This window comes from Thamnophis elegans, chromosome 12, assembly GCF_009769535.1.
Source record: "Thamnophis elegans isolate rThaEle1 chromosome 12, rThaEle1.pri, whole genome shotgun sequence".
In the NCBI taxonomy this organism is placed as follows: Eukaryota; Metazoa; Chordata; class Lepidosauria; order Squamata; family Colubridae; genus Thamnophis; species Thamnophis elegans.
This window is the reverse complement of record NC_045552.1, coordinates 15,642,383-15,656,361: the sequence shown is the minus strand read 5'-3', so window position 1 is coordinate 15,656,361 and position 13,979 is coordinate 15,642,383. Positions and strand designations below refer to the sequence as shown.

The following is a 13,979-nucleotide window of genomic DNA, read 5'->3' as shown; positions in this document are numbered from 1 at the left end:
CCCGAAAAACCCCTGCATAAATGCAGTGTTATGTGGACATGCCAAGTTCCACCACTAATAAGAATTCTCTGGAATTCAGAAAAATTTCTCCTGTTTGGCTAACTTCCAGACTGTCACTCAGCTGAAGTCCCAGCCCTCTCACGGAAGTCTATTTAAAAGATGAGTTTGAATTCATTACTGTTCAGAAGGCAACAAAGAGGGATGCCCAGAGCAGGGAGTTCAGGATGTTTGACAACTCCGGAGCAATCATTCTTACCATCTTTTTATTGGCCCGTGTTCCTGGATGGGTACGTACTGTATATTTCTATGAAGATATAGCAGAGGAAATGGGAGAGTGTAGACTTCTCAAAAGTTTTTATATATATATATAATGCAGGTGTTGTGGCCCGCCAGCAGCCAGCAGAGCTGGAAGCAAATTCAGACAGTGAGGAGGAACATGGGCCAGTCCTGGAGTCTGGGGAAGGCTCTGATGAGGGCTCTGTGTCGGAGGCAGAGAGGGGGCGAGAGCTGTATGCCAGTTATCAGCTGCCTTCAAGTCAGATATCAGTGAGGCAGAGGAACAGTTGGAGCCTGTTCCCAGTGTGCACATGCACAGAGTTGCCAGATGAAGGGAACAGGTAAAGAACAGGGGTTGACTTGGGAGTAAGGCCATAGGTGGACGATGAATGGCCAATCCCAGAGGAAATAAAAGAGGAGTGAAAGGGTTTGCAGGAGATAATTAGTTTGATTAATTGGTTCCTGACTCTCCGAGACTTCTTGCCAAGTTTGCAGATATCGGCCTGGCACCTCTCTATGCCAGATAAGGTCTATGACTGTAAATCTTCCCTTGAAAGACTTTGCTGGATGCGAATGAGCAGAAGTCACAGGAAATTAATAAAAGGGTTTTTGTTGGGACAAGGAGTTTGCTTCATGTTCTTGGGAAGCCTCGGTCAGAATAGCAGGGTGTCTTACTATGAAGAAGAGAACAAGTCTTCAAGTGCTTAGAGCAGAGGTGTCCAACATTCTGGACTTCAACTCCCAGAATTCCGCAGCCAGCATGTTAGAACTAATTGTTCGGCTTTGATGTAAGCAGAAAACTATGTGTGTTTATTTCAGTCGTGTCTTTGGAATCTCAGAAATGCCAGTGCTTCTTCTTCTAAACATGTGCTGCCCTCCATAATCCCTTCCTCAACTAATCCCCTCCAATGTGATGTTCCATGTGGCTACCTGGGAGTCCCACCACTTCTACTTCTTATTTTCTTATTTAAGCCAGAGGAGCTGAAAGTGGTTTCCTCCTGCAGATGATTTTGATGGCAGCAATAGAACGTCATGTGCCATATAGCAAGGATGGCTAAAATGACACCACCATCCCGCGCTCCCTACTCCTACACATGTGCGCATGACCCCCCCTGAACTCCTCCACATGCCGCGCGCATGTGTGCACAAACCCTACCCCCCGTGCCCTGCTTTGGGCCTAGCAGGCCTCCTTGAAGCCTCCTGAGGCCAAAAACGGGATGTGGGAACCATGTCACACACCCCTGTGACGCCTCCTGCGTATCCACAGCAGAGATCCGAAAATCAGCTGGCTGGTGGGAGGCGTGCACTCATGCACAGTGGAGCTGAGCTGGGGCGATGGCTTACGTGCCTGGAGAGGATTCCACGTGCCACCTGTGGCGTGCGGGCCATAAGTTCACCATCATGGCCATATAGGAATTCCTACCGCTAAGTCCGACTGGCATTTTAATGAAAAAGAAAAGAAAAGATTTAAGCTCGCAATTGTTCATGCACTACTAAGCGTCTGTCTCTTTTCCAGGTGGCATCTCAGGCATGTTCCTACCCTTGCCAGTGTCCCTCACAAGCTCCCCCCTGCCCTCTTGGCAATAGCCTTTTGCAAGATGGCTGTGGTTGCTGCAGGGTATGTTCCCGACAGCTTGGGGAACAATGCTCGCTGCAGGGACCTTGTGATCACCACAAAGGGCTCTACTGTGACTTTTCCCAAGCCCAGAAAGACAGCGGCACCTGTTTAGGTGAGCAGTTTGATCCTATTCTTCTCCTTTTACCAGAGCATAATTTGCATGTCATGGATAGCGATTGTTCCACTCAATATTTGTGCTGGTCCCCCAACTACTCCCATTTCTGGGAATCAGTTTGGAATTAGCAATGAAGAAAGTGTTGTAACATAAGTGTAGGCATGCATAGCTATGCTGGAACACGTATACAACAGCAGTAATCATTTACCATAAGGTCAGAAGTCACAAACTGTTAACTCTCAGCACTAAGTAGGGCAGAGGTCACAACCTGTTAACTCTCAGCACTAAGTAGGGGTCAAAAGTTTGCAAGCTACTCTGCAGTATTAACTAGGGGTCAGAAGTTTGCATGCTAGTAAAAGATTTATTTGCTGACTATGGGCATTCTCTAGGTTCAGAGGTCTACATGGTAGTAAATGAGTTACCATATACCATAGACTTGTACAACCATGATTGGTCCACAAAGACCATGTGACTCCACCCTTTCCTTGTGTATGCTCAATAAAAGAGGCTTCCGGACTCTGTTCCGGGTCGTCTCATCCCGGAGAAAGACCTGTGTCCGAGTCTTCCTTCATCATTGGCCTCATGGGCGACCCGCGGAGAAATCGCAAGAAAGATAATGTTTGAAAATGTGGGTTTCCCCCCAATAGTATGGTTGGTCTAGGAGGGAGGATAAATGATTAAACTGTCTAAAACAAAGACTTAGTGGGAAGAGTTTTGTTTTATCTTGCTGTTTTTATTTGTTAGACTAGACTCAATCTCAATCAATTTATTACAGTCGTAGACCAGAATAAATAAAAATGCTCAGTAAGTATACAATTAAAAATTCTAGTATAAAATAATAAATAACAACTAAAATCTATAATAAAACCCAGTTTGTCAATTATACATGGTCTAACTATACTAAATTACAGTCCATAAACTGGCCTGTTGTAGGTCACTGCTAAAAGAGAAGTGACTAAGCAGTGCAAAGGGTTTGCCACAATTGTTATATACCGTATTTTTCAGAATATAAGATGCATCGGAATATAAGATGCAGCAAGATTTTGAAAAGGTACATTTTTTAAAAAAAGTTTTTGCGGACCTCCCAAAAACGGCCCATTTTTTGTGAAAACGGACCTGGTTTTTGTTTTTTTTTAAATGGCATGAATAGCCTTTAGGAGGCTTGTAGAGTGCTCCTGGGGGGTCGGGGTGGGGCAAAACCGAGCAAAAAATGACCTGTTTTCCGCTCATTTCTGCCCTCCCCAGCCCCCAGGAGCACTCTGAAAGCCTCCTAAAGGCTATGCACAGCCATTTTTGCAAAGGGGGTGGGGTTTCAGGAGGCTAAAAATGCTGTATTCAGTGTATAAGATGCACCCAGATTTTCAGCCTCTTTTTTGACGGAAAAAAGTGCATGTTATACTCCGAAAAATACAGTAACATCACTATGGTGGAGACGAATCCCGAGTGCTGCTGCGCAGAATCTGGCCACCTGTGCTGTAGTTATGGACTGTTCATCCTTAAACAGCCACTGAAGAAAGGTTGTATGAGAACGGCCAGAATACCTAGCAGTTATTGGCAGAACATGTTTTTTCCTAATCTCTTTGTAAAAGGAACATCTGAGGAGCATGTGACTCACAGTCTCCACCTCTCCTGAGTCACAGGGACAGAGTCTTTCCATCAATGGTATGGGCTGAGCTAGGCTAGGCTAGGCTAGACTGAACTAGCAGGTAAAAAGACAGACAGACAGACAGACAGACCATGCCAAAGGAGGAGGGAGTGAAGGAATTGGCTATGTCTAGCTTTGAAAAATGGGAATACAGTAGAAAGCAAGAGCCAAGGTGGCGCAGTGGTTAAATGCAGCACTGCAGGCTACTGCTAGATCAGCAGGTCAGCGGTTCAAATCTCACCGGCTCAGGGTTGACTCAGCCTTCCATCCTTCCGAGGTGGGTAAAATGAGGACCCAGATTGTTGGGGGCGATATGCTGACTCTCTGTAAACCGCTTAGAGAGGCCTGAAAGGCCTATGAAGCGGTATATAAGTCTACTGCTATTGCTATATGATAGCATTGTTCAAATCCTTGAAAGAATATTGCACAGAAGAACCTTCTTATCTGTCATCCCAAGACATAAGACTGAATAATTTTCTCAACTTACAGGAAGGCAGGCCTTTTTGAACATCAGAAAAAGCTTCTTAACACCAGTTTAGTGGAACCAATGGTAGAGGGAATTGGTGCGTTCCCTTCAGTGATGTTTTTCAGATTGAGATTGGATGCCTTCATTTGGATTTTTGCAGAAAACTGGATTTGATGGTTTAAGTCAGTGGTCCCCAACCCCCGGTCCGCGGACCGGTGCCGGGCCGTGGAGTACCTGGCACCGGGCCGCGCAGCGGCCGGGGGCCATGATCGCTGCAGCGGCCGGGGGCCATGATCGCTGCAGCGGCCGGGGGCCATGATCGCTGCAGCGGCCGGGGGCCATGATCGCTGCAGCGGCCGGGGGACATGATCACTGCAGCGCAAAGGCTCCTGGGCCGTGCGCAAAAGCTCCTGGGCCGTGCGCAAAGGCTCCAGGGAAGAGAGCCCCGCGCTGGTACGGACGTGATATATAAACAATCAATGTGTCGTCGCGAACAATGCCCCCCCCCTGCGTGCGCTCAGCGGGCCACGGTAAAATTATCAAAGGCTGACTGGTCCGCGGCGATAAAAAGGTTGGGGACCACTGGTTTAAGTGACCCTCCTCTATACTCTGAGGCTACAAAAAGCTTGTTCTTTATAAGAAGATTATAGAAGATAGATTTATAAGAAGACAGATTCCATCTGCACTTTAAGGGTAAAAGCATTGTCCAATTTACTAAGATGGATAATAGGCTAAAATAATCTCTCGTGTGGTCTCTTGATATGAATGATCTACAACAATGTTGTTTCCCAGCCTGGAAAATCTTAAAATTCCAGAATTCTTAGTAGTGTCTATGCTGCCTGGGGGATTCTGGCAGTTGAAGTCCAATATCTATAATCAGTGGAACAACTTGCCCCCAGAAGTTGTGAATGCTCCAACACTGGAGGTTTTTAAGAAGATGTTGGATAACCATTTGTCTAAAGTGATGTAAGTTTTCCTACCTAAGCAGGGGGTTGGACTAGAAGAGCTCCAAGGTCCCTTCCAACTCTGTTATTCTATTCTACCTCAAAATTATCTCAGTTGGGAAATACTGTTCAACCCATTTCTCAATTCATTGGTTCTACGAAGCCATATTTCTATGTTCCAAGATTTCATGGACACACTTACTAATCTCTTTTCAAGGACTTTAGTGTGTATTCATACTGTTCAAGAGGGAAAAAATTCAAATGAATCAAATCAAACCAAAGCAAGCATTCATTCATTTCCAATCAATGGGAACTTCAATGAATGGAAATGCATCTATTTTTGTTTTTATTACTCTGTAGTGGGAGCATTATTTTGCATGGAAGAAAGAGAACTTTAGTTCGTTCAAAGGTCATGAAGATTAGCCAAAAAGAGAGACGTTAATAAAATTGTAAGTTTTATTTTGTTTAGATAAGTGGCAGTCTGTGTGTCCATTCTTTAGCACAGTATACTAAAAATGGCTACCCTTTGACATCTTCATGGAATTTGGCAAGCCGGGGACTAATACACCGGAAATGTCATGCCATTTGATTGGAAAATACCAAAGGTTACAGACATCAGAAGACTCATTGGATGGTAATTAAAATGAAAGCAGAAAGAAGGGAGGGAGGATAAATGATTAAACTGTCTAAAACAAAGACCAATGTCCGGGTATTAATGATGGATTTTCTGACATTTGACTGCTTTTGTAGAAAATATGGCTATATTTATAATAAAATATGCACAGCTTTCCATTCCATTTAAGATAAAGGTTCCCCTTGCACACATGTGCTAGTCGTTCCCGACTCTAGGGGGCGGTCCTCATCTCGGTTTCAAAGCCAAAGACCCAGCGCTGTCCAAAAACGTCTCCATAGTCATGTGGCTGGCATGACTAAATGCCGAAGGCACACAGAACGCTGTTCCCTTCCCACCAAAGAATGGTTCCTATTTTTCTACTTGCATTTTTACATGCTTTCGAGCTGCTTACATGCTTTCTACTTGCATTTTTACATGCTTTCTGCTAGGTTGGCAGAAGCTGGGACAAGTAACGGGAGCTCGTTCCGTTACGTGGCACTAGGGATTCGAACTGCCAAACTTTCTGATCAACAATGTCTGAGTCACTGAGCCACCGTGTCCCTATTCCATTCTGTTTAATGCCACCCAATTTAAGTGTGATGGTTGCTTAGGTGGACTGTACATATTCTGTGTTAAACCCCTGCTCACACACACCTTTGTGTTCCTCCTCTAGCTTACGAAGGGTCCTCCTGTGTCGTGATGGGAAAAACCTATCTAAATGGAGAGAGCTTCCAACCCAGTTGTCAGCTGAAATGTATCTGCATGGATGGGTCCATTGGCTGCATTCCCCTTTGCCCTGATGGGGCACATCTCCCTCCCCTTGATTGTCCCTTTCACCAGTGGGTAAAAGCGCAGAGCAAGTGTTGCGAAGGAGAGTGGGTCTGTCAAAAGACCCCTTACAAGAAAGGTATGGTGGTGAGACGAGAGAACTATGAACGGGGACAGAGAGGAGATGCTGTAATTGCTGAATAAAGGTAGATCTTATGGCTCTGTAGAACTCATCTTGGATGAAGTCAAGAGAAGCCCAATAGTATTGAGGAAGGAGAGAATGAGATTGTTTTATGCACTTAGGATTGGTAAAAGGAAGAGGGTCATAAGAAATTACTGAGTGGCTTCTATGCATGCAGAACTATAGTATTCAATATACTGGGCAATGTTCCCCTCCCCCCCCAAGTTTTTTACTTTTTTGCAAACTTATCAATGTGTGAACAGTGTGGCACCTGGGTGTCACACAGTCTAATACAAATAAAACTAATAGAATTAATCATAGTTATTACTTTCAACCAACTTATATATTTCTAATAGTAATATGTATTTATATTAAGTTGCAGTCTGTCATTATTCAACTCCATGTTTTCTCTTATTATTGCTCTTATTTTATTATATAAAAGTGTATACATTAATATTCCCCTTTTCTCTTATTTCTATCACTTATTTTAACTTTTAATCTTTACTAAAAAAAACATTTTCTTTCTTTCCTGGCTAACTTCTACTCATGTCACCTACTGAAAAAAGAAAGAAAGAAAGGAGAGAGAGAGGAAAAACAAAGCAATTAAGAACAACAGCAAAAAGGAAAAATCATCTATCTGTCATCTCTTGCCTGCTTCAATACTTTAATTGCCATGCTTTTATTTTTGACTTGCCTCCCATAGTCTCTCTAGGATTTTTTATCTCTTTTTGCATCTACTTCTTGGCTGTTCAATCTAAATATTCTTCCCACCTCTCCTCTCCTCCACTGCCTAATTTCCAGAATTTCTGTCCAGGCTCCTATCTCCATTTCAAAGGACTGGGCCATGTTGAAGGAAAACTGTGCTGAACAACGCTAAAACAAAATCTTGAAACAGAGCCAGGAGCTTACCTGCCTACTCCCTTCCAAAAAACCAAAAAAGGGGGCAATTGAAATGAGCTCTTCAAGAACAAGAACTTTCTAATAAAAATTCATTAGGGAAAAAAAAAGAACAAGAATTGTCTAAAGATTTCAAAAGAAGCAGTCTATTGGACGACAGAAAAAAAGGATTGTCAGTTAGAAAATGTTTATAAACTATTGGCTGAAATCCCCGCATCATATTAAAGATCACAGTATAATGTGATTTGCTTGGATGTGGTTGAATGGATTGTGTGAACTCTGTTGAGCTGCAATGATACGTCCAGAGTCTGTCAGAAATTTACATCCTGATCACCCAGATATGCTACTCTTATTTATTAAGAGAATAGCTTTCTCATCAATCCACAGAGATCTTAGCAAAGACTGAAAAAGAAGTTTTCTTAATTAGCTGAGATACTGAATTGAACCCGATAATGGAAACCTCTCAGTTGCTACTAAGATTTCTGTAATTGTATTCTCTTCTCTTCCAATAATTTGTGGGAAGAAAGAGACTCTTGCTTTTGGCTGAAATGGGCTGCCAAGAGCTTTAAGAACCATGGTTTGTGGCTTAGTATTTACTCCTTAAAACATGGGTGACAGATGAAAGCTCAGCACGTGTGAACTAGACCTAGTTTCTCTTTCGAAGAAGAGCAAAACAGACAGAAGTAATCCAGGTAGACCAAAGTTTACTGCTGTCCAGTGATTTAAACATTGTAACATCTCTGCCTTTTGGTGCCACCTCTGAGAAAACTTTACCTTACTTGCACTTAATCTAATGAATTGATGGAATGAGATGAGAACCTGTGAGACTAATAACGGACATTAAACATTTTAGAATAGAACAACATAGTCTCCAGCAATCTCTTTCAGAAAGAGATGGTTCAGTATTTATCTCTTGCTGGGCAATCCTTTAAAATTCCTCTGTAAGTGACCCGTGTAACTACCTTCTAATGTTGTCCCTCTTGGCCCTAAGATGGGTATCTTTTTGAATACACACCATTCCAATATGCTGCATTATTTCAGGATGAGATAAAGCGAGTGTGGATTCAGTTCAATGGAAATCAAATCTTTAAATCAGTCTTCTTCAGCTTGGTGCCTTTCAGATGTTTTTTGGGCTGCCGCAGCTTGGCCAAGTGAAAAATTTAATGAGGTCAAGGCAAGCTATGTGAAAAAGAAATCACACTTCTTAAAAAAATTTAAAAAAAATATTTGGTTGCACAGAAATGGATAGACTGACATTAAAGATAAAAGAGAAGGAAGATACAGAACATTTCCAAATATGGGATTTGTTTTATAAATGGTTGGATAATAGCAGTAGAAATTAGGAGCTTGGAAAACTTTATTATGTAAGCAACTGACTCAGACAATACACTGTTCAATATATGTTAATGGAAAATGTATAAATAAACTACACACAAACACACACACATATATATACAGTGTGTGTGTGTGTGTTTATGTATATGTGTATGTGTATGTATGTATGTATTTAGTATCACTAAATTTATCAGCACAAATACAACACACACACACACACACACACACACACACATTGGGACAACCCCTGGTATGTCCCAATTATGGGAGGAAGCTAATTGTTTCCATTCTCTATCTATCAGCTCGTCACAAGAGACCATCACAACAGAAACCCAATATTTTTTACTGTTGCCTTTGTTACATTTGTGTTGTATTTACAGCACAGGTTCAAATCCCAGTAAAGGCATGGCTAGCTGATGAGAGCTAAATAGCTTGAAATACATCTATACTAGTCTCCCTTTATTTATCAGCACAAATACAATATATGTGTGTGTGTGTGTGTGTGTGTTTGTGTGTGTGTGTGTGTGTGTGTGTATGTATGTATGTATGTATGTATGTATGTATGTATGCTGGTCTTGCTGTATTTGGGTCTTTTCCCGTGTAATATTGAGATTGTCGGCAACGTTTTGGCGAAGTTTCACTCATCATCTTTGGGCCAAAAACACCAGCCTGAAGATGGCAAGTGACACCTCGCTGAAACGTTGCCGAAAAGACCCGAATACAACAAGACCAGCATACCTACATGAAAATCTACAAAAATAGATAGATAGATAGATAGATAGATAGATAGATAGATAGATAGATAGATAGATAGATAATTACACCTCTTTTAATCTTGTGAATTTGCTCATGGAAGTTCTTTTGCCCATCTCAGTTTACAGGAACAGATTTGCTCACAAGCCTGAGTTAAAGCTTAAGTCGACACTGAATGACCTTCAGGTGAACTGCTTGGTGCAGACCACTGAATGGAGTGTCTGTTCTAAGACTTGTGAGCAATGACAACCCTCAGTGCCAATTGGAGAAAGAGAGCAGGCTGTGCTTGGTTCGATTCTGCAACGTCCCTTTGGACCGCAGCATCAAGGTACTGTGGCAGTTGAGTGAAGTGGGTGTCACATATCAACTTCTTCAAGAGGCTGGGAGCAGAGTTGGCAGGGACTGGAAATGATGGAGACAAGTTGGATAGTCTATGTCAAGAATCTCCTGAGTTTTTAGTAGGCTGAATTGAACTAATTTTCATTGAGGTAGCAAATATATCTGATTGTGCATTACAGGGAGGAGGATACATCTGGGAGCTGAATGGCTTCCTTAGACCTGTGGGAGATGGCAGAGAATGGGGGTGTTGGTTTGATGAGGGAAGGGGCTAGCAGTGGTATCTTGGTAGTGATTGACAGAGGGACATATGACAAAAGACAAGGTGGTGGTGTCTAGTGCCAATTTTGCCTTTCAACCTCTAGACTGAACCCCATTTCCTGGTCATCAGATCCTCAGTGGGCCTAACTTAGGTTGGTGCCTCTTAAAGCCTAGTTAGCCTGTAATGAGATAGTCATCATTCTGGACTTTACCATATCTCCATGTTTGTTCCCTAGCATAAGAAGATCTATTTCTCCATGTTTGCTCCCTAGCATAAGAAGATCTATTTGATTGGTATTCCCAAAAATCTGATGGACCCTATTGATTTTCAGAGGAAGTTCTCTGTAGGACCTGGTGCATGGGTTGGCCAAAATCTTAGTCATCTCTTGGAATGAGAGGGTAGCAACAGCCTTGGATTGTTTTGTACCCGTTGTATTTATTTTAATTACATCACTTGGAAGAGGTTATCAAGGCACCTCAGTCCAACCTCTTCAGCCTTCCAGATTAAAACATCCTTGACAAATTCTGTCCATCGTCTCCAGCAAAGGGGAAGCTGGAGCACATATTTTAGTATGTTTTAATTTTTTTGGGGGGGGGATATCCATTCTGAAAGATCCTTCAGAGGGTGATGGGCTTGGGGCTTGTTTTTTTTTTTTTTTGCATAATAAACATTTTGTAAGTAGCACAAAAAAACTGTAGAGCTGAGAGAAAATGTGCTTCTGAATTGTATTTTTCATATTTATGCCCTGCTTTTCCTCTTAAAAATTCAAGATAACATTCTCACAGTGTAGATGTTATTTTCATAATAAAACCATAAAATGTGTTTGGTTGAGAATAACTCAAATGGGTGAGCTGGTTAAGTAGCCCTAAGGACAGGTAACTGTAATATGTAGTCAAGGCATTTCAGGTTTCTGGTACTGAAAAATAAAGCATTTTCAGAACCCCGGAGAGCTCCATGCAAGAACACTGTTTTTAAAATTAACTATCATTGTGAAAATTGTTGTTTTGGCATCAGTCTAACCAACACCTTAAAACAGTGCTTCTCAATCAAGGCACTTAAAAATGTGTGAACTTCACTGCTGAGTGTATATCACCATCCCCCAGACATTTTATGAACTTTTTGCAACCCTGATGTGTTACATAGCCAGAAAGATTTCACAAAGTTGTTAAAAGTCTGTAGAGATTCTCAGTAATCCAGGTCATGGTTGTCCCAAAGATGCTTTTTCAGGAGGCAACTGAACTTTTTTCTTTGAATATGTTTCACTTCATCCAAGAAGCTTCTTCAGCTCTGAAAATTCTGAAGAAGCTTCTTGGATGAGAAGCGAGACATCTTCAAAGAAAAACGTCCAGATGCCTCCTGAAAAAGCATTTTTGGGACACAAAGTTGTTAATTATCTGAAGCTGAAATAAGTGGTGATGGTCACAATGGAAATGATTATCCCACTTCTATCCAAAGTTTGAACATAGACGGGGTAGACCTGGCAAAATCCACAGATGGAAAAACACAAGGCCAGATTCTCACACACATTGTTTTTAAGTTAAGTTTACTTTATTGTATCCTGTACAACGAAATTAAATGCCACCTTCAGTGTACATCATACATAAGAAAACTATAAAAAATAAAACAAAAACACACATCCTTCATGTTCTACACAATTGAATTGAAAACCCCTGATACTGCATTAATATTGCACTATACAATAGAATGCAGTTCAATTGCCCTGGGATAGAAGCTGTTTTTCCGCCTATTTGTCCTTGTTTTTATTATCCTGTACCATCTGCCAGATGGTAATAGTTCAAAAAAATGAGATGCGATGGATCTTTAAGAATGTTTTAAACTTTCTTAAGGCAGCAGGAGCTATAAAACTCTTCTAAAGTGGGGAGAGGACAACCAATGATCCTCTGATGTTATTATATTAACCCTCTGGAGTGCTGTCCTATCTGCCACTGTGCAATTGGCAAACCATACACAGGTGCAGTAAATTAAGATACTCTCTATAGTGCATCAGTAGAAGGTCATCAGCAATTTTTCATTCAGTTGTTTCCTGAGAAGTCTCAAGTAGTATAATCTCTGCTGGGCCCACTTGATTGCTGTAAAGCACTGTCCCTTAAACTGAAAGATCCAGCTTTCATCTCTGATCATCTCTGGTACCAAAACCCAAATCCTCACAGTTGTGTGTCAGGGTTCCAAATAGCATCCAAAAGTAAATCAGAGTCCAAGGCAAAATATTGCTCAATGTTCCAATGTATTAAGAGAGCCATTTTGGCACACCTGGGAAAACCCGAATCTGAAAGCTTCCCGGTTTTCCCCACCTAGTTGAAAGTTCAAGATCTTGCCCCCACACCAGTGGTGGGTTTCAAAAATTGTTCGAACCTACTCTGTGGGTGTGGCCTCCTTTGTGGGAGTGGCTTGCCGCCCATGTGACCGGATATGAAGATGCCGACGACACTTGTCACAACCACCTTAAATTACCTCACACACAGCACTGGCATGCATAAGAATATGATGTAAACTTGTTTTTTAAAAGACATCTTTGGTTTGCGTTAAAACAACTTCAACACACGCAATGTTCTGATTGCACCACAAACGCAGTAGTCATCCTTACCTTTCACAGAGGCACTGAGTTTTATAAATATGAGCATGATAGTGTAGAATAATCATATCCAAGGACCAGTGGTGGGTTTCCAAAATTTTTGGAACCTCTTCTGTAGCTGTGGCCTGCTTTCTGGGTCCACTGGTGGAACCTCTTCTAACCGGTTCGGTAGATTTGACGAACTGGTTCTACCGAATAGGTGCCAACTGGTAGGAACCCACCTCTGCCCCACACCCACAAGTCCATCACATGGTCCAATCTTCCACTGCCATGTTGGCAGTTCCACACATCCAGTTCTGGTCAGGTGCAGAGACAAAGGATGACCTTGACTTTCTAGAAAGGAATTTTGATATGGCTATATAGCATCTAACTCCGTACAATCCCCCCCCCCCATTTTCCCACAATAGAAAATGCATAGTAGAGTAATAGAAAGGGTGGCAGGCCAAAGATCCAAAAGAAAAGATGGCTGCAGGCCTGACATTGGTTCTGCCTGGGAGGGCAGCTCCATCCTTCTCTCCTTCTGATGCAAAGTCATATGTCATAGTTTTGATGGTATGACAACCATCAGGTTGAAAAAGGCTGGGATAACTCAGAACCCATCCAAGGAATTGTGCGTCTCTAATCCTTCTTTCTTTCCAGAGAGGGAAGAGGTGCTGGCGAAACCCTAAATCTCGTGAGGCGATCAACTTTGAGTTCACCGGCTGTACCAGCATCCACTCCTATCGGCCAAAATTCTGTGGCAGCTGTACGGACAATCGCTGTTGTATGCCACGTATCACCAGCACGGTGGAAGTGGAATTTCGGTGCCCAGAAGGAGAGTCATTTGTCCGGAAAATGATGTTCATCCAATCTTGCTCTTGCCACTATGACTGCCCTGCAGGTCATGATGTCTTTCTGGCCAGTTCCCACTGGTCAATGGTAGGGGACCACTTCAAACTAAAGAATCAGTAGTGCTGCTCCCACTTTAGATCCAGCAGGCTGAAAGCGTCTAAAGATGCATTTGCTGATCATCTTTTAGACGAAATGGAAATGATCTCAAATGATCCAAGAGATCTCATGTCCAGAGACCAATAACACAGGTGGGTTGCTGCCGATTCGGCCCAGATTGGGTGAACCGATAGCAGCGGGGGGGGGGAGGCTGAGCCCACCTGCCAGGACACTTCTGCGCATGCGCAGA

General features: G+C 42.4%; 1 protein-coding gene across 1 annotated transcript; it reads left to right on the top strand.

Moving 5' to 3' along the window:
* Positions 1 to 224: 224 nt before the first annotated feature.
* LOC116515618 (CCN family member 2-like) lies at positions 225 to 13,753 on the top strand. The gene is given in 6 exon segments (XM_032227743.1): positions 225 to 287; positions 1,793 to 2,006; positions 6,351 to 6,584; positions 9,715 to 9,847; positions 9,849 to 9,939; positions 13,442 to 13,753. Coding segments are annotated over 6 exon segments (1,047 nt in total).
* Positions 13,754 to 13,979: the final 226 nt, after the last annotated feature.